At 37.6% G+C, this 21,344-nt stretch overlaps 1 protein-coding gene across 1 annotated transcript in view; it reads left to right on the forward strand.

The window, feature by feature from the left end:
• The window catches only part of ANOS1 (anosmin 1), a 129,123-nt gene that overhangs the window by 5,417 nt on the left and 102,362 nt on the right, over positions 1 to 21,344 (forward strand). The window contains exon 2 of the mRNA XM_058829524.1: positions 19,931 to 19,978. Within this exon, the coding sequence (XP_058685507.1) occupies positions 19,931 to 19,978 (48 nt within the window). The remainder of the gene's footprint in view (positions 1 to 19,930; positions 19,979 to 21,344) is intronic.

Raw genomic sequence — 21,344 nt, forward strand, 5'->3', positions numbered from 1 at the left:
TGATCTCACTATAGTTTTAAATGTTTTTGAGGGGGTAATCTTCAGTAGTAAATTGAACTTTAGCAAATGCATTTCTTTATTTGTTGGGGGAAAGTCCAGGTACTTGGAGATGGCTTGAACAGGCTTATGAGAGATTGTTTAAACACTTTAAAATGGGCACTGATTAGAAACATATAGGCAACACCATGGATGACCTTGGTCACATAGGGATTCTGTGTTCATGTTGACTTATTTGCAAAGTGGATGAATTGTAGTTGAAAATTTTGGTACAGCAAAGACATCCCTCAAGTGGTAAGCCAATTTTGTGATATATGGAAGGAAATTAGGGAGAAATTTCCTTTTGTAAATGTGATTTAGTGTAAATCTAATAGTAATATACTATGATTTAGTACTTAGGAATTAGTACTAAGTTAGATGAGCCAAGGCTAACTCAAAATTGTTTTTGAAAGTATGGAAAAATATTGTTTTAAGCTAATAGAGCCATATGTTGCATAATGTTTAGTAGCTGTAAAAGGGAACAGCAAAGCCCTAAAAGTTTGTTATATTGAATGAGTGATAACTATATGGTGGTAGGAGGTTGTTTTTACTGTTGTAGAAGGACTGTTGCCTTTCAGGACAAAGAAGTTTTTGAAGAAAAACAGGCAATTCTTTTAAGTAAGTAATAAAAGGTTCTCAGATTTTATATCTGCAAGCAAATAATGTGCAAGTGATTACCTCTAGATAAGCAATACCAGATTTCACCTACAAGTCAGGAAGCTGGTTGTCTACATGCCAGCACATCTGCCTTCAAATTACGTGTAACTCTAAAGTGACTGCACCTGCAGTAATCTGCACTGAGTCCCAGTTGAGAAAGTGGTGGCCAGGCTGAAATTTTAGGGTGCATGTGTCTCTCTGTGCTCTGCTGTAGAGACGCTGCAAGTCATGAAGAAGCCATTTATTGTAACTACCTCAAATAATTCTGAAACTATAAATTGTTTTTCATTAAATCTTTGGAAAATCTATGGGGTACTTTTGTAATGACATATGGTAGATATGTAGTGTGTTATTTCCAGAATGTTTCAGTGCCAATGGACAGGCTGCCCAGGCACTGAGTTTGCTTAGTTCTCTTGGGACACGTTCACAACCTTTTCCAAATGTGAAGATGTGTGCCATCTGCTTTTGTTGCCGTTTCAGTACTCATCTCGTTTCCAAAAATAGCCCTTGTGTTAAATAATTCTGACTTTCAGATGTCTTGTAAAGCACACTACTGTTAATTGATTTCCACCGACAAATGGTAGCATTTGTCATTACTTTGTTTTTCTCAAAACTTGCTAAAAGTTCCAATCATCCTCCTGTTTTTAATGTTCATATGGCTTATGATCTGGATTATTATTCTGGCATTTGGTGTGCTCTTGTTATCAAGATCTGCAGTCATGAGAAGGTGCACAGATCTAACAGAATCTTAGGTAAAACCTATGAGAATGAAAGTTTTGTTTTGAATAACCGTGGTTGCATCTAGTGAAAACAGCTGCATTGTTCACCATATTGTGTAACTGAGCTATAGTTAGTCTTTGCTGTTGTAACCTGGTCTGGAATGAGCCTCCCTGATTTCAGTGGGAGTTATATTAACTTTCTCATAACCAGATTCAAATATCTTTGGCCTCAGTGGGTGCTTGCAGAGTAGATAGGAGTGCAGGGGTTTACACATTCTGGTCATTGTTTTCTAGTGGTTTAGATGACTCAGGACTTGGGACTGTAAACTTGCCCACTGATTTCCTAAATTAAAATACTTGTCTGAGTCTAAAGTGTAAGTTTAAATGCGAATCAAAGGAACTGTATGAAAATGTAAGTGAATGGTGAACAATTGTATTGAACAATATGAGTTGCCAAGATATTTTTCTCATATTACTTGTGTATTGTTACACAGCAAGAGAAAAATTTCTTTATGCTTGTGTTCATAAAATCAAAATCGGTGTTAATTTGGTAAATGTGCTGGATACCAGGTACAATTAACCCAACAGGAATTACTAACAGGTTTTAAAGCAGACGTTTGCCAATATAGAAAATATTGGCAAAGAATAGTTTAAATGTCACAGTCATATTGGTGAGGGGGAGGAGATGCTGCTTTTGAAAGTCATTAGAAAACTTCTGAAGAAAAACAGTGTTCTAAAATGTAAATCTTTTTTCCATTTGAAGATACAGACACTTAATACAGAGCAAAAAGTTTTTCAGATGGGTAGTGTTCACATTAAAACTTTTATTAAAGCATTATTTGTTGTCTGAATATGGATTGTCTCTGAGTGCTAGTTGTCTAGTGCTGTGAACTTAATTTAAATGTATTTGATTTAGTAAGTGTTGTTTAAGAAAAAAAAACCCAAAACATTGCACTTCTGAGACAGCTTGAAAAGCAGAGTGATTTTCCAGATGCTTGTCATTTGTCATTTTGTAAAGGGTATCTTCTTAAGATAGAGTGCTGAATTACATCTCCACTAGCCATTCTACGTGAATTTTGCTCTCTCTGACTAGCTGGGTTGGGGTACACAGCCAACTTTTACTTTTGTAAACAGAAAGTACTGTAATTTAGCATCCATATTTTTAAAGATTGAAAATAGGAATAGTGACTGAGTATCTGGAGCATCCTACAGAAGACAGACACATCTGTATTGATATTTAGTAGCTGGTGCCTAGCAAATGTAAACCTTGCACTAAAAAAGCACTTGCATGTTTTACACCATGTTTCTTCATGTTTACACCATGAATCTTCATTTTTGATCTTTCCCACAGCTGAGCCTTGTAAGACTTTATACTTCAAAAACCTTTCAAGTCCATGAAAAGCCTTCTGTTGATTTCAGCTGGATCAGGTCCATGTATGAACACTAGGTCCATGTAGTCAACAAAGTAGAGTGCTGTGAGCTTGGTGTCCCAACTCCAGTTGTATCCGTTTTTCAGTCTTTTAATAACCAAGAGGTCACAGGACACAGAGATTGAGAGCTGGGGGTGTTGAAAGGTAAGTGGACCCTTTAAAACTTGAAAGTAGAGTACTGTTCCTTTTATCTCTGATTGAAAAGAATCACAGTCTTTCCATCCACTGAAAAGAATATCAGATATTGCCAGTTTTGGGGAACAACCCCAATCTAAAGTTTTAATTGAATTTCTGTTGTCTTCTGTGAATAACATTTTTACCAATGTGTCTATCTAGACTATTAAATTGATATGACATCAAATTTATGTACATACACATGTAATTACATTCCTCTAAGAAAGAAGAGACTTGTCTCAAGCTTGCAACAGGATGTGACTCCCCTGGTAAGCAGCTGAGGTTGCTGAGGAACACATGCCTTCAGAACTTGCAGCAGAAGCAAGATGAGGGACGGAGTTTCAGAATGGAGAAAGGTGGAGATGGGCTTACAATGCTGGAAGGAGAAATTCTGTGAGAGTACAGGGCACTGTAAAATTTCCTGTGACACAATTAATTGAAATTAAGGAATTATGGAAACAGAGAACGGATGTAATGAGTCTGTAGGAAGAGTTGTTTGTGGCTGTTTCTTGAGAATATTTTTTATTTCTGTTCTTAGCTGCTTGAAGTTTTACTTGGTTTAAAAAAATGTAATTTTTCTTGTTTGTAATACAGTAAAAATGTTTTGAAAACTCTTTTGTTTTCATTGAAGAGGTCAGTTACAGGAAAGGCTATGAAAATTCACAACAAAATTCTAGCTGACATTGTCTTTCATATCAGAATTTAGACTGCTTCCACTGTAATTCCTCAAGTGGTCATAGCTGAAACTGCAAACCTGGCCAAGGTAGTGAAGCCTGTTCTTTCTGCCTGTGAGGGCTACAATCTAGCTGTCATGGATCCTGTAATAAGATGAAGGATATTTGCTTCAGAGCAAATGTCTTCTGTCCAGACAGTCAGAAATTGAGGCTGATGGTGAAGATTGGATGAGAATAATGTACTCATTTAGTCTAACGCAAACATAGTTCAACTTTCCTTGCTATTCTTATGAGGATTTAGAAGCATAGTTCTGTTTTTCTCTTTTTAATGGATTACTCTTTAGGGAAGTTATCTTCACAGTAATTTATATTAAAAAAAAAAGAAAAGCTGTCTCAGTTCATGTACATGAGTGTGATTTCTCAGCTAGTGATTTAGGCCATGAGCATAGGGCAATACATCATTTGTATTTAACTGATCATGCTTTTTAACTGCTAATGACTGGAACATTCCAGTCAGGCCTCAGGGCATTTTTGGACTAGACACTACAAATTCAGTTTTTGACCTCAGTGCTATAAGACTTTGGGTTTCCTTTGAATTTAGCACATGGCTGAACAGATATGTGAAGCAGCAAATAGTGAGGAAGGGGTGATAACAATGTATTGTTATGATGATGATGTCCTAATACAGTGGCTGTTTGTCATTCTCTTCCCCAGAATTTGTATCCCTATATATAAACTATTTCAACAGTGTGGCTTTTTTTTTTTTTCCGATTAAGTGATGGTTGTAGCTCCTTTGATAGCAATAAAATCATGTTAATGTGTAACTACAACTAGACAATAATGAATCACACCACTATCTGCCCCCATTTTAATTAGTTACAAAGAGTGTATAATATGTTGACATTTGATTTGTACCTAACAATTTTGGGAAGGGAACTGGAACTAAAAGAGCTGGAGGCTTTCTTCTGTTTTGAAATTTCCTTTTTTGCAGCTGTGAACTGGGATCGAGAATTAGCCAGACATTGGTCAGTCTGGATATGCAGTAGGTGGAAGAAACATTTGGGATTAGACAAACTGACACAGAGAGGTACAAATAATCCAATTAATGAAGAGTGTGTCACTTCATATAGTACTTAGTAGCAGCTATGGGACATGTTTGTCAGGATAGATAAAGAAAGAAGATGTAGATTTTTACGGCTAGGAGCTTATTGCTGGATTTTTTTCTTTGAGTTAAAAAGTTGAATACACAATGTGAAAGACAGTAGGCTTTTGGTAAATTTCATGGGTTTTCTGTCCAATGGTTCCTCACTGACCAAGTGGAGTAGAAATGTACACATGCAGTATATTAGTTGATATTTTACAAGGTTTGGTTTATTCATAGATTCACCCCCATGCGTTTGAGCACTGGAAATCATCGAAGCCCAAATTTTCAATGGCAATTAATGTGGAGCAGCAAACAATTATTTCAAGTCGTCTTCCTGTCTTTAAAACTGTCCTTATGCAGAAAAAAAGAGCAGCAGTGTGAACTAGACTTGAAAGTTAAACTTAACCTCAGCTGTTTTCCAAATTGTAGAAAAGTAAACATTTACAGTTTCTTAAAGGATGTGTTGGCAGCCTTTGTTTTGTAATAGAAAACATGAGTCAGTTTTAAAGACTGAAGAACTTTGCAAATGAATGTAGGGTACGCTTACATTGTTTTCTTTAACTGAAGATCTTTCTGATCTCTGACTGGTACTCATTGATTCTTCCATTTATATAATTAATAGATTAAGACAGGATTTTTCTGGAGTTTTTGTTTCTGGCCTGAGTCTAATATCTTTAAGACTTGATAGTAATATATCCAGTGGTTTCAATGGACATAAGACTAAGCCAGTGAAAATATATTAAAAATATCTATTTAGAGTTTATAGATAAAAACAAGAAAGTTCTCAGCATGCTGTTTAAAGGTTATTAACGTGAATTTCTTAAATACTACGTTATTGCATTATAACATCTTGCTTTTCAATTCAGGGTGGCAGTAAATAACAATGCCATTAGGACAAAGTATAACTGAATTGCCAGTTATATGCTAGGTGCACCTTTAAATATTTTTAGAAGAGATTCTTTCAGATGACAAGGGAAGGTAGAAGCAATTTAATGTAACCAGAGCTAAGTACCAGTAAAGACAGTAAACAAATATTTTTTTAAAAGATGAGATACTGCCCAGTTTCTGATTGTTGCTCCATGTATCCAGGTGCCCTCAGGGATTCCAGAGTATCCCTGTAAGTTTCATCAACAGGCATAGCTTGTTCTCTTAATAGTAGGAGCAGATGTCAATTTTGGGTACCTCTAAGATGCTTAGTCATACCTAGTAGATCCATCTGGTATAGATCGAGCCTCAGTTAACTTGTTCTCACCCATGAACTTCCCACTGAGACAGTTAATCGAGCAGAGCTCCTCAGTCCAGTGAAAAAGAAACTTGAATATTATCAATCCACTTTTAGTAGCAGAACCCCCTTCACTGTCTTTCTTAATTGCTTTACACAGGTGAGAAGGCTAGTAAAGTGGAAGGAAACTTTATAATTGGGACAGAATTCCTGGAGCATACCTCCAGTATCAGAGACTTTCCAAAAAGGGAACAACTGAAATATTCTGTCAGTCAGAAGGTGATTTAAGAAAGAGAAACAGAATCTTAATATAAAATGCCTGCTGGTAGTACAAGTTATTGACAACTGATATTAACTGCAGTTGTCCATATTGTATGAGCTTCAGGATATATATTACAATGGTTTTCTTTTGTGGCTGTTGATTTAGATTAAAGATATAAAAGCAATTGCTAGGCTTCATAACTGGTGTGATCCTTGCAGTGAATTCTGTGAAATTCCATATCCAGCTGTTTACATTAACTGGAGGCTTTAAGGTGCTGTGGCTTGGGTAGGGACTTAGACTATGCTTTGACATCTCTCATGTTACAAGCCTTTCAGTAACTTCAATGCAAATTAACCTGATTTAATTTTAAACTCTTTCACCTGGTGCCAGAAACGTCTGAAACATGATGGCCCTGTCAGCAAATGATTGTTCTGCATAACAGCTACATCTCTGGTGACCATATGTGTTAATGACAAATGCTTTAGTCCTGCCTTGAAGAGAGATTTATTTTCCTTTTATGGTATGTCTTCATTAGTTAGTTATGACTGTATTCTAAAAACCTGGCATATGAAGTGCTTTTATGTTTGTGGGAAATTTTATGGCAATGTGATGAAGCAGCATAAATCTTCCACTGAAGATTGTCACTGAAGAAAGATCAAGTTAATACCCCTGTACCTTGAATTATATGAGAAGTTTTAGTATATTGTTATCAATAGAATTTAATGTTGATTTTTTTATCTCTCTCATCTGTCCTTTCACAGTCTTGGGTTGCTTGCAAGGTGGTCTGGAACACTGGACTGCAGCAGTTGTCCCATGGAATATACATTTTTTGTAGCACACAGTTCTTAAACTGGAAAAAGCCCCTAAGAAAACTGCAAGAACCTATTGTAACTTATATTAAAAGGCTGTTTCTCTCAGGAATATACTGTCAGCGTTGCAGGGCCAAAGGGTCCCAGCTGGGATCAGGTTAGCAGATGTGTTAAATTTCAAGTGGAAAGGGAAAGGCTCACCCTCCCTTCAATGTGCTCCTTCCCTTGATGCCTGCTTTTCATCCATTGTCAACACAATGTCATCACAACTTCTGCTGTTGTGGGAGCTATTACCATTCCTTAAAACAGGATAGGAGTAAGAATGTGGTCTGCACACAAGCACCAACAGGGTTTACAGGTTTGGGAGCTGGGACAAGACAGCACTGACTGATCCAGAGAGAGCATCATGACTTCCTCTGCTTGTGTGACACTTAGGAGAAGGACATTCAGTAAGTGATGTGATGTGTAGTATCTGAGCTAATGCTGCTGGCATCTACTAGTCATTATGACAGGCTTAATTTGGCAGCCCTGTGTGCTGGCCTTGTGCAGAAGTGAGAGCTGGGTTGGAAGGGGACAGGCCAAGGACCAAAAAAATAGACGCCATGGAGAGAAGAGTGTTAACCTGATATGATTTTTGTTGATTGGTGCTTTAGGGATGAAACAATAAATTGTGGGCTTCTTCAACTGCACCTGTTACATCTTTTCTGTCTCTCTGCTACATCTACAGTGAAGGCAGATGTATGGAAAGAGTAATAATTAAAATAAATCAGGGAAATAAGACTTATTTCTGAAATGCTGCTTTAACTGTTGTGGTGAAAGACTTTTGTGTGTGTTTGTGTGTGGTTTCTAACAATATTGTGTTGGTTTTGGTTCAGATTGCAGATAGGCTATTCTATTAAGTCCAAGGGTCATTTTTATTTGAAAAAAATCTCTAATTCCTGAATGGCCACAGTACTTTTGCAAATGTTTCTAGGAAATTCCAGGTCTGGCGAGGTACACTTCACTCACTGAGACAGGTCTTCTGTAGAAGATGGAAAAAACCCCAACCCTTATACTGTTTACACAACTGTTGTACCTCCAGGGACTGTGTTAATTTTTATGTGTTTTATTTTTGAGAGCTTTGCTCTGCACTTTAATAATTCCTCCAAAACATAATTTTTTATAAAAAAATGTTACAAATATTAATTGGCCTCTGGAGCTACCAAAGAATAATTACGGTCAAATTTTGAACTGCATATTTCATCTGTTATTTATGCTAAATTTTATTGCTGAGATTATAATTTACTACATGCTTTGAAAATATTAAAAGGTAGTGAAACACAGTATTCATATTGGCAATTACGTTTATTGAGCTTATTGCCCTTAAAGAGGAAAAGTTTTATAGTAATGCATCAAGACAATAGGAATAAGGAGATAGTTGTCATAAATATTTTGAGAAAGGTGCTGCATGGAATTAATATTTTCATTTGTTTTCCTTTAAAAGGGAAATGAAAATATATGCATCTATCAGCTTGTGGGGATATGGCTGCTACTGTGGCTTGAAATATTTAGTATCTTGTAAACTAGTAACACATGCAGGAAATGCATTCCTGAAATTTACCATGTGAATTTCATGCAATTATACTGGAAATAAATGGTATGTTAACCTCAAGAACGTGAGCATATAATTTGATGGTACCTGACTGAGTCATAGCACGTGGCTGGTGAAGAGCTGCTAAGTTTGAAGGACAGGTGTGTATCCAGATGTGCCAGAGGCCTCAGGGGAGACAAAGAGTTACATTGTCCCACCCCAAACCCCCTGTGAAGGGTGGCCCAGGTGTTCTGATTGGGTTTGAGTCCCTGGGGGGTTCTCCCTTGCTGTGTTTCTAATGGTCCCTGACTCTGAACTTCACCCTCAAGGGTGGAAACCCTTAAGAGTTCTGTCCCTCAAAAACCCCTGCTGTGCCTCTGTTTGGGGCTCTCTGTTCTGGACCTGAGTTTGTTCCCATGCTGAATAAATGGTTTCATGAACAGGAGCCCGTCTCGTTGGTGTTTCATGCTGGTCCCCAGAATCCTGCTGCTTCCCTGGACGAGATCCTGGAGGTGCGGACTGCAACAAATTCCATACTCTTGCCAAAGTTACAAATGTAGTATATAATGATGTCCCTCTCATACCTGCCAGAACACAATAGGAGAAAATGCACTGAAACATAACATGGCCAGTATGTAGTATAGTGCAATGCATTTAGCAGTTTTTTTAAAAAGAAATTACTCTGTGACAATGCAACATGCATGAACTATTCCATGTTTGTGTAATTTATAGGTAGACTATTTATAATGGACATTTTAGTTGATATAAAAATGCATGGTTGCTGTTCTGTGTGTGTGTGTGTGGTAAGTTCTTAAGGTTTTGAGACACCAGAACCTTTAAGCATTTTGCAGGTCCAGAAAGGAACGCTGCCCTGACTGGCCCTGAAGCAGTGTGGCTTTTGAGGAAAATGTAGTCTAATAGGAAGCACTGAATTACTATTCTTGTGTGTTTGGGAGATGTTAGAAATGTCTGATGTGCAGCTACACATTAGTATTTTAATGTGGATCAGAATTTGCTTTGAGAATGAGTCTCTCAAGTATCATGATCACCTTTTCTTTCACATCATGGACTAGTCTGAGAGTTCCTGTAATGGTCTTCTTCTGGATTAACATAACTGGGAGAGATAATCCAGGGGGATCTAATGTGCTTTAGCAACTAATGGGCATTGTGTCCATGGCACAAAACTAGAATTAGTTGAAGGAAAGGGGAAAGTTGAAATATGTGTAGTGCATACATCAAGCCCATCAAGACCAGGTGTTTTGCTCAATAAATGCACTTCTGTGGTTCACATGACTTCCTAGGGAGTTCGTAGCTGATTCTAGAATGCGCTCTTGGTAGGCAGTGGGGGAAAATGCAGCCTGTGATAAACAAACCACATCACATGTTGGGAGTCACCCAACTAACCAGTAATCTTATAATTATACAGAATAGTAATATGGACTATAGTTTTCAGTTATAAAATCAAATCAGCATTCAAAGCATTCAACATTTATATTATATTTTGCATGAGTAAGCATTACATTTTTAGAATGTGTTTTGTTCTTTTTGATGTTAATTCCCAAGGCTATACTTCTGACACATCCTTAAACCAGCATATACTTTTATTATCTCATTATTTCATATGTATAGCAAATCTAGTGTATGACACAACAGAAGAGGTGCATTAGCATTTTGAACGGGTGGGGATTTTGAAATAAACCTTACAAACAAGTAGTTGACAAGCTATCTTTTGTTTCCATATTAATGCTATTAGACTGATTTCTGTTCACTTCAACTGGATTACTTAATCCCCAAAAATGTATTTGAAATTTGGCCCAAATATACTTTGAGATTCAATATATAATTTTAATATCTTCAGGTTAGTGTCAGTGTATTTAAATTCCTCCTGTTGCATGGGGAAGTGAAGTGTATTTCATCTGGATTCTTTTAGAGATTGGTAAAAACTTCTGCTAAATAGAATAAGACCTCAGTTGAGATCAGTCTTAGAAGTGGTAAGAGTGAAGTCTGTGAAACCACAAGAAGGCAGTCATAACTCACAAGTGTGTGGAGACACAAGGATTCCTGTGGCTCATTTGTTTTTACAGCTTGTGTTTATCTAGTAGTTTTTCTGTGCACTTGAGAAGACAGTGCTCTAAAAAGAGGAAAAGTATCCCATACTTAGAGATGCAAATTTAATCAAGGCAATACATAGTCTATTTTCAAAACTACTGATCTTTTGCTGTTTCATTGGTAATGGCCTTTGGATTTTGATGATTGTGTTTCTAGGAACCTATTAATGACGACAGCCAGGGAACAAATAGTGTTGTGTCTCATGATATAGGTGATTTTACTTCTTTTTTTTTTTTTTTCTTTTTCTGTTTTTGGTATATGTGAAGTTGTGGCTTTTAATGTTTCCATCTGTAACAGCAATAAAGGTTGACTTTGTATGAAATATTTAGGAAATGTCAACTCAAAATTTAGGTCAATATAGTTCTATTTGCAGTCATTCATCTACAGGAGGACCCACCATATCATTGTGATAGGAGTTAGCATGTTACAGATAATGACAATGTCAGCATAAATCCAGAAGACTTAGACTTTCTAAAAATTATTTGTGACATTCATTTTCTGGTGTTAAATCCAGATATTTAAAATTAGATGGCAGTGTGAGCCGTACTGTGACCCATGATAATTCAATTTTGGTTTGTATTTGCAAACTGCAGTTATGTCACAGAATGAATTTTTTGGCTGATCAGTTTTATAAGTATTTCTTACATTCAGTCATCTCTTTGACTTAATTGCTTTGGGTTAACCAGTAACCAGCATTGACTTTTCTATGGTTTAAACATCTCTGCTGTAAAAATGGCTTCCTCTAAGGGGGTTGTACATTTGATTTAGTTGTGAGGAATCACAGTGGTTAGTTACAGTAACAGAATAACTTCAGATGTTTGTTCCAAAATGTGTTGGTTCCCTCAGCTGCTTTTTTCAGGATACTGTTGCTTAGTGTGGTTTATTTATGAATGAATGTATGTATGTATCTATTTATTTATTTTAATTTTTAAAGAGTTGTATGTTGTTATGACAGAGGAAATATATGAACATAGTTAAGCTTAATGCTGAATTTCTACATGTGTTTATATAACATAGTCATAAAGTTATCTGATGGTAATATCTTAAACAGTGTGCTATTAATACGTGCTAAGTACTGTTTGATCTCCTACCTTTTCTCACATTAGAGTTCTGTGCAGTATTTTTTATTGTTTTTGTTTTGTTCTGGTAGGTTTTATATGTTTTTTTGTTTTCTCTTATTTGGGTGATCTTTATTTGGTTTTGGTGTTGAAATTTTGTTTTGTGCTTTTGCTAACTAGAATAAAGTTTAAGGACATTACTTATACATCAGAAATAAATGAAGTTGTTATTATAGACCTTGAAGCAAAGCCTTGTGCTGTCAGTCAGCCTGGGCTGGCTCCCAGGGCATGGAAAGCCAGGGGCTGGGGGTTTCCACACTGCAGGCTATGGCCTCTCCAAGGGGAGCAGCCCCAAAGGGGTTGGCATGGAGTGGGCAGAGCTGGTAACAGGGTCATCAACAGCCTCAGGCATGGCAAAAGATGACCGAGGGTCAGGGAATGCCGGGGGCAGCTGTGGGATGGCTGGGTTTGTGGTGCGCTGGGAGAGCTGGCTGAAGGTCAGGGCTCAAAGGGTTTTAATGAACAGGGCCACATCTGGCTGGTGTCTGATCATCACTGGTGTTCCTCAGGGTTCAGTTCTGGAGCTGTTTCTGTTCTGTACATTTATTTATCAGTGCTCTGGAGGAAGCAGATGAATGCACCATTAGTACAAGTTTGCTGATGATACCAAATTGGGAGGTGCTGGTGACTCTCTTGAGGGATGAGAGGCCTTGCATAGGGATCTAGATAGGTTAGAGCATTGGGTAGTGTTTAATGGAATGCAATTTAACAGTTAAAAAATGTTGGATTCTGCATAATGCTGGGCACAAGTATAAACTGGCAGAGAAACTGGAGAGCAGTCCTGCAGAGAAAGATCTGGGGTGATGGTCAGCATCACGCTGAGTAGGAATCTGCAGGATGCCAAGCAGCCAAGAGGGCAAATCACATCCTGGAATACATCAAACACATCACCACCAGCTGCTCAAAATGATTATCCCACTGCTCAAGATTATCCCACTATTCAGCATTGCTGTGGCCTCACCTGGAGTGCTGTGGGCAGTTCTGGGCCCCACAATTTAATCAGGAAGTGAAAATCCTTGGATGCAGCCAGAAGAGGGCAATAAAACTGGTTACAGGGCTGGAAGACACGTCCTGAGAAGAGTGGCTGAGGACTTTGGGCTTGTCTAGTTTGGAGAGGAGGAGGCTGAAGGGTGACATCCTTGCTCTCTATCTGGAAAGGGGAAGTGGAGAGGAAGGTGCTGATCTCTTCTTGGGATCTACTAACAGGAATGGCTCAAAACTACACAGTAACATTCAATTTATTATTTGTTGATGCTTACATTTTTCAGCTTCATTTTTGATTAGAACCATTATAAGGCAACAGAAATCTCTCACTAAGGAAATATTTCCGTAAAATAGAATGTACAGTGAAATCAGAAACTATATAAAAAGCAAAATATACTCACTTCAGTTGTTTGCATTTCCTTCCTTTCTTTCCTGAACAGAAGCCAAGGAACCAGAATATTCCTGTTATTTTGTTGTATTTTATGCGTACTGTTGTTCTTGTATCCATGGCTTCTCCTCCAGTGGATGGTCTTCAAACTTAACATACACCGGACAAGCATGTAGTAGAAAAAGATGCTCAAAATATATTTGCCTAAGTTGTCCTTGAAAAGAGCCAGTCTTGTTTCTGAGGTGGACCTTGCTATTGAACTTCATAACTTTCTCCTTCGCAACCACCAGCTCCTTGTTTCTCCTGTTCATTTTTAGAGTGGTTTCGTTCCACTGGTCAGGTTTTAGTCTTCACTCCAGCCTGTTGCCGAGTCATTTCAAAGTGCATAGGGGCTTAAATTTGCTGTAGCTTGGTGAAAGACTTTCCGGGCAGGTGTTGATAGTGTTGTATAACAGGGTATCCTCTTTTCGTTTTCCTGCTTTATTTTCAAAAAAAAAAAGAAAAAAAAAAAAAAAAAGTTCCTTTTATTTCTATGCAAAATACCAGAGCCCAGGAGAGGTGGTACTGTGGTTCCCCTGCCCATACATTTACTACAAGTTTGTGTTTAATCTTGACAGAAAGGCTTTGAGAAATAAATTTTTCTTTGGCATTTCCTATCTGTTGGTTTTGATATCTCTCCCCACTAACTGTACAGACTTTTCTGAAATTCATTCCTTATTGCATACTTTTGTATTTGGGAACTGGGAAGCCTAGTTTGAACTTGCTGATTCCATTTTGCACCTTAGTTCCACATTTCAGAGCTGGAGCTGGGGACGCACAGCACTGACATAGATAAGTCCCTACATTAATTTGTGTCATAGTGAGCATGCAGTCAGGAAATGCATGTCAAACACAAATTATATTTTACTGTTACTTTTAATTTCATGGTGTTGAGGTTTTTGAAAGGGTAAGGAAAACGTATATTGAGAGCCTCTCTTTAAATTCATCGTTGCAACAGTTATTGATTTGTCTACTCAAATGTTCTGTTTTACTTCAGTGGGTACTGTTATTTGAAAGGTTTATTTCTATGCTTTTTTGTCTTTTGAATGAATCAGGTCATCAGGAGAAGCCACTTCTGAGAGACAGTGGTTTCACACGAATGTGGGTTGAAGATTGGGCAGGGGAGAAGAGACTTCCAAAACTGGTAATAGGTATAGAGCTACTGTCGTAGCAAATTAAGAGGCTAGTTAGTTTCCATAGCTCATCTCTGGCATTTCAAAAGAAGGGTTGAATCTCCTAACGTAATTATGGACAGAGATGCAAATTAAGTCATTTTATACTGGCTTTTTTTTGCCATTGGTCCAATTAGAGACCAGTTTGTACTCGCTTGTGAATGTTATATTTACTTTTTTCCCATGAGGCCTACTGTAGATAGAAGAAGATTGATTTTTCTTGCTTCTTTACATGTGTTTTTTTCCTTACAGGAGATGCTGCACAGCTTTCCTTTTTTCAAGGCACAGAATATTGATGTTTGTCTTAACTGTTTAGAACCAAGGGCATTTGTGGTTTACCAGAGGAAAGCAAGTGTGCACAAATAACTTGCTGAAATGAATCTTGTAATACGATCTTGTAATCCTGTGAGTGTTGTAATATTTATCTATTGCTTTGTTTTAGGTTTTTCCCCTTTTCTGTTTTTGCTTTTGTAAGCTCTTTTTCTTGTATATTTCTTGTCAAAAAGCCCTGGTCTTTGAAGGTCTGATTCTTGAAGCTTGTCTACGGTTTCCTTCCTGGCAGATTGCAAGTGTGGGGAATCAGGTGGTGACCTGAGTTCATCTAATCTAATTCTAATTTCTAATCTGATTCCTCCTGTATGCTGTTGGAGACTGCTTTAGTTTCCTCTGCCTGATAGCTTTCATATGATGTGTCAGGCCTTGGAAGATGGGATACTTGGAATTCGCCCTGTTGAGTGCAGTTTGCTCTCCTCAGGATGCAGATTAAGATGCTTCAAGGTTACCCTGAAGATACACTGTGCAAGGCTTGTAAGTGGGTAGGAACAGTGGTATTTAACTTTTCCTTGAGGCTATTTCTGCACTGCACATTGAAGCTACCACTGAAGACTACGTCAAAACTCACTGACATAAGTCAGAATAGGGTTTGAAGAAAACCAGACATGAGGGAACTGAGAATGGAATGTGGGAGTATGTAAAATGCTACAGATAAAACACAAATTTCTGATTATTTGAAATTATGGTTTCAGCCAGGTACACTGGCACGAGCAATAATCTCAGCTGAATGTTTGTGATTAACCATGTGTTAAGATGCAGGGTGGAGGAGAGCTTTCATTTAGTGTTTGTGCTTGCTCTGATACCTTGCTGTTCAAAGGAAGCCTGTAGAATTTTTTTTTCCTTATGCAATGAAAGATCATTCACATAATATTCGCTTATATGAAGTTGAAATTGCTAAACAGTATTTTTACAATCTGATGGACTTAATTTTTAACTCAAGTACTAATAGTTTTCAGTAGAGAAATGAAAACAGTTGTAGATGTTGAAATTATCAAGTAGGGGAACCACACATCTGGGCATTTATGGCTTTATTGTCTCAAGTAACAGATATAATTTAAAAGCAGAGGTGCTTTTTCTAGTTCGGTGGAAAGTAGCAGCATAACTGAAACTAAGTGGTGAGCTGCTACTGATGTTATTGCAATCAGCTACTTCTGTCACATTTTATGTGAAGAAGAAAGGGGGAGAAATTGAAACCAGCACATAAAATATTGTTTTAACATTGCTGCTGGCTAGATTTGTAAATGGAAATAATAAATCCTAATACAGCTTTGAGAGTAGTACTAAAGAATTCCCACTAGCTTATGTTATTTACCGCTGTTCTAAAGTTTTATTTCTTTTATTTATGTCTCTTTTTAAAGGGGTTGGACCTGAGATGATATTCAATTAGCTAATCTTATGCTAGCAAATCTCAGTTTTAGCTAAATTTTACAGTAATAACAGATAAAAATTATAATATAAAATCAAGTAGTATTGCATTGTAGTCTCTTGGAAGATAAATTTTCATAAAGGACTGAAATTAAATGGTATGAACTGATGGTTTTAAAATGCTCCTAAATAATTGCAAAGAAGTGGAAAGGAGTGAAAAAGAGTGGATATGTCTTTATATTTATTATCCTCATAGCTTCCTTGGAGTAGAAATTGTTAGCATTTCAGCTCATTTGAAAAAAAGACATATATAAATCTTCTGAAGTTCAGATTAAGAGTTGTGGTGAAAGCCAAAGCATTCTGTGATTCTGACTATGGAGATGGTTGAAGTCACTTACAAAATGATGGAAGTCGGAAGGGATCTTTAAAGGTCTTCTAGTCCATCTCTTCTGGTCTGGCATCTTCCATGAGATCATGTTGGTGATTGAACAGTTCCAGTGATGGAGCATCCACCACTTCTCTGGGCAACCTGTTTCAGTATCTCACCACACTTATCATAAAAAGTTTCTTTCCTAAATCTTTTCTAAATCTATACCCACTCAGTTTTCATCTGTTGCCCTTTGTTCTGTCACTACAGGCATTGGTCTCTGTCTTTCTTGTAAGCCCCCTTTATAATAATGAAGGGCTGCAATAAATTCTCTCTGGAGCATTCTCTTCTCCAGGCTGAACAACCCCAAGTGTCTCCGCCTTTCCTGAAAGGTGTTCTGGAATATCCTCAGATCATTTTGATGGCCCTTCTCTGGACCCGCTCCAACAGGTCCTTGACTTTCTTGTCCTGAGGATCCCAGAACTGCGTGCAGTTCTCCATATGTGGCTCTTGAGAGCAGATTAAAGGAGGATGATCTCTTCCCTTGACCTGCTGGCCACATCTTGGAAGCTTTTGTGAACATGTGATTACACATTTGTATGAAGACATGCGGAAACGTGATCTTTTTAAACATTCATGAAGAGATCCAGCTTCAAAGAATAGGCTTCATAGTTGTGGTAGCAAATCACTGTATTCAAGCTTACAAACTTTGGTTAGATCAGAGCACAATGCTGAAGTTTTGAAAAACTATTGTGGTTGATTCCATTACAATGATTCTAATGTATCTGTTTCTCCTTCTGAATTGTACATTGACAGAGCAATTTTTACTTTATCTGTGTGAGTTTTATACATAAAAGGTTATGTATTGTTGTGGCTAAGAGCCAGCTGGCAGCTAAGCTTGACATGCTTGCTTACTTGATCCGTGGGTGGGACTGGGGAGAGCATCAGAACAGTACAGGTGGAAAAACCTCATGGGCTGTGATAAAGACAGTTTAATAGGTAAAGCAAAAGCCATGCACAAAAGCAAGAGCAAAGCAAGGAGTTATTTCAGTGTTTCCCAGATGTTCAGCCATCCCTTTTGTCATGCGTAGTGGTGATTTGGGAAGACAAATGGCATCACTCCAAATATCCATCCCTTCCTTCTCCCCTTGGCATTTTATGTTGAGTGTGATACTGTATTGTATGGAATATCCCTTTGGTCAGTTGGGATCTGTCGCAGGTGTGTCTGCTCCCAGCCCCTCATGCCCCCCTTGCCCTCCCTGCCTGGCTGAGGTGAGAGCAGAAAAGGCCTTGATTCTGTATGTGAGCACTGCTCAGCAGTAACCAGAACATCCCTGTGTTATCAACACTGCTTCCAGTACAAATCCAAAGCATAGACCATACTAGCTACTGTGAAGAAAATTATGCCAGATGAAACCAACGTATGTAACATATGTATATTATTCCATTATTTAGCTCACTGCTTAATAAAAAAAGAAAAAAAAAAGTAAAAATTGAGGAAGAGAAAAAGGTATAGTGCTGCTGTATTAGTACTTTGCATTCCGGCCTACCTGAATTCCTCCTCCTTGGTGTCCTGGGGTGACTTTATGGTACTGGTATCCCCAGTTGTCTGGTTTATGTTATATATTAAGTTCTGCACCTTTAAAACTGTCTCTGAGAGTGAAGGGGGGGAAGAAGAAGCACTCAGTTTGTGTTGAAAGGAAACATCACTCCCACACATCCCGCTCCTGGACTGTGGTGTCTGCATCACGGACAAACAGTGGGGAGAGCTGCTCTCTGGCTTTTAGTTAGTTTTACCTAGCTGAGGCAGAGGAGGTCCCTGGACCTTTTTTCCTTTGTTTTCCTGGATCTGTTGAAACCTGCTCTGGACTGAACACCCAGCCAAACCCCGGGAGCTCATTCCTGTGGCCCACCGGGGCCTGGGCCTCGGCGTTTTCCGGTGCCGAAAGGACTGATAAGAACCTGAGCGAGCTGAGCTACACCACATGAAAAGGACTTTTCTTCCTAGATTTGCCATCCCATCCAACAACGAGAGGTTTTATTGTTTAATATTATTCAATTTCTGTTAAATAAACAGCTTTTTCCACTTCTCTCCAAGGAATTTTCTTCCCCCCCTGGATAAGTTGGGGAGAGGGGTCATTTGAATTTTTTCCCTGGGGAAACCCCCATTTGGAGTTTTTTCTCCCAAATTTGACCTAAACTAGGACACTTGAAAACTGATTTCCAGATCTATAGTTGGTGCCGACAGTGATGGTATACTGCAGTCACAGTGCCTGTGGGAATACCTTGCCTAATTCCTGTGGAAGGGTTTCGTTTTACTCCCTCATAGACTAACAATTGCAGTCCAATTCTGATTAATAAATTTACCAGAATCTTCATCCTTTCTGTTTCCAGAGTATGGACTTATAAATGATGGATGAAGTACATACATATAATGTTCTAAATGCATGTCAGTTTAGGATGTATTGCAGAGTTTGTACTCCATTTCTTATGTTCAGTTATTTAGGTCTTCCTAATATTGTTTCAATCTTCCACTATGCAGAAAGGTGGTTATTTTTTTTGTGGGGTTTTTGGTTGTTTTTTTTTTTCATCTTTTAACACCACAGATGTACACTTCTGAGCTGTGGGGTTTTTTTAACCAGGAAATACTGTTTCCAAAATTGATCCTTCAGAAACATCTCTAGAAGAAAAGCAAGTTGCTGTTTGTCCCTGTGCCAGTTTCATACTTCTTTTTCACTTCTCATCATATTTACTTTTTCTTTAGTTTAAATTATTATTTTGCACATTTTACTGTACTGGTTGTTTTACTGCAGTCAGGATAAATCAGTTACATAATTTTCTTATCTCAGAAATGCACTTTATTATCAATATATAAAATAAAACTGGCACAGGTGACTTTTGGGGAACTCACGTTGTATTTAATTGAATTTTCCATTTACTTAAAGGTTGTTCATTATCTTTGCTTGATAATTTATTTTAAGCATTATGCAATATTGAAATGCAACTAATGGACTTTTCATGAATCACTACTGATCTATATCAATTTCTTAAATACAAGTGTTACCTTTTGTTTACTGCTTAGCAATTCTAGACAGCAAGTGTTTACAAAGATGGACTAAAAGATGACTTTGGTCAGTTTTCCACCAAATGCTTTCCTAACTTTTTTATTTTCACTTTACACTTGTGTGAGCCTTTAGCACCACACAAGGGACTAGGAGTCAGGATTGGTATTTACTTTGTGTCACAACATCTTTGTCTAAGTAGAACTGGATGGTGTATTCCATTTAAATATGTTAGGGTGAATATGTCTAGCATGAAAGAAACATTAATATTCATGTACATTTTCTTTGTCTTTCAGAACAATGGGTCACTTGCTTGGTGCCAGAATCATAAACAGTGTTCAAAGGTAAATCCTGTTTTTTCTTCTCTCATTTATGTTACCTATCTGCTTTCAGTCTCTTGCCTGTAGATTAAGTGCTTTCCTTCTTAGCCTATTTTCAGAAGTGTCTGTTTACATTTTATTTGGAATTCTCAAGCTGTAATAAAATATCAAAAATTAAAACCAAGTGATTTACTCTTTCAGGACAAAGGAACTATGTTGGAGGTGACACATCAAGCATAATTAAACCAACATAATTCTGTCACTTTAAGGAAGTTTACACTGGCTAGAAACTGGTGTGTCATTTGTGGTTTTTTTTCAGTATTTTTGGTCAGAAGAGAGTAAAACTGTCAATAACTTAAAAATCTTCCTCCAGCAGCACCAGGGTGTTTCAACTTTCAACGTTTCATTCAGTTTGGGTATTTAATTTTTACCTTGAGCCTGAGTTTCTTTGAAAGTATTCCTGACACAAATCCCGGTGGCTCTACTGATGTCCCTTTCCCATTCTAGCACTTTAAAACCTGAAAGCCTGAAGGGTAGCTGAGCTAATTGTTAATTCATTCTCCTGTGCAAGGGTCTTCCTATGATGCCTGGATGGAAGCAGCAATGATTGGTGAACTTTAGTGGGTCAAATGGAATTGCACATTTGCTATTGATTGTTGATAAACATTCATTGGAAATTTGCGTAAACATCCTAATAATGTGTTTCTACAGTAATTCAGGCCTTTTAACTTCAATAATTATTCTTTATTCATGAAGATTGTACTGAAAATGGAATTAGATTTAAGTAGCATTGTTCTGTATTGTTTCAAGAATGCAATTGATGGTAGATGCTGATGCTAACCCTTGATTTTAACACGTTGATTTCTTGTATGCATTTAAGGAATCAGAGTACACATTCACTGATCTGTCACATTCTGTTGACATAAAAGGGATTGGAAATGAGTCAGTTTTTTGACTGTTCTGTTGCAGGTAAATAAAACCAAGTTGATTGCTTTTATCAGTATTAAAATCCAGTGTATAACACTGCCAATATAAAAAAATACTGAAATATTTCTTATTAGCTGTGCCACACTGCTAATGATTTCATTTCTGCAATAAAATCTTCCCATTCTTAAAATTCTTCTTGAAAACCCCAAACAGTTGCACGAAGGATATATTTCATGATAACTGAATTGTCTTCACAGGAAAGCATGAGGGCCTTGTTCCACAGTGATCCTGATATATTTTTTAGAAAAATTTAGTTGTTAAGGCTACCGCTATAAGTAATCTGAAAGTTTTTCTAATGTTTTGTGTCTGCTTAATCAAGAAAAGTAGTCTAGGTTTTAAAGCAGGGCAGAGGTTATAGGAGTATCTCTCCAAGTCACTCCCAAGTTTGTTGAATCCACATAAG

The sequence above is a fragment of the Poecile atricapillus genome, chromosome 1 (genome assembly GCF_030490865.1).
Source record: "Poecile atricapillus isolate bPoeAtr1 chromosome 1, bPoeAtr1.hap1, whole genome shotgun sequence".
NCBI classification, from domain to species: Eukaryota; Metazoa; Chordata; class Aves; order Passeriformes; family Paridae; genus Poecile; species Poecile atricapillus.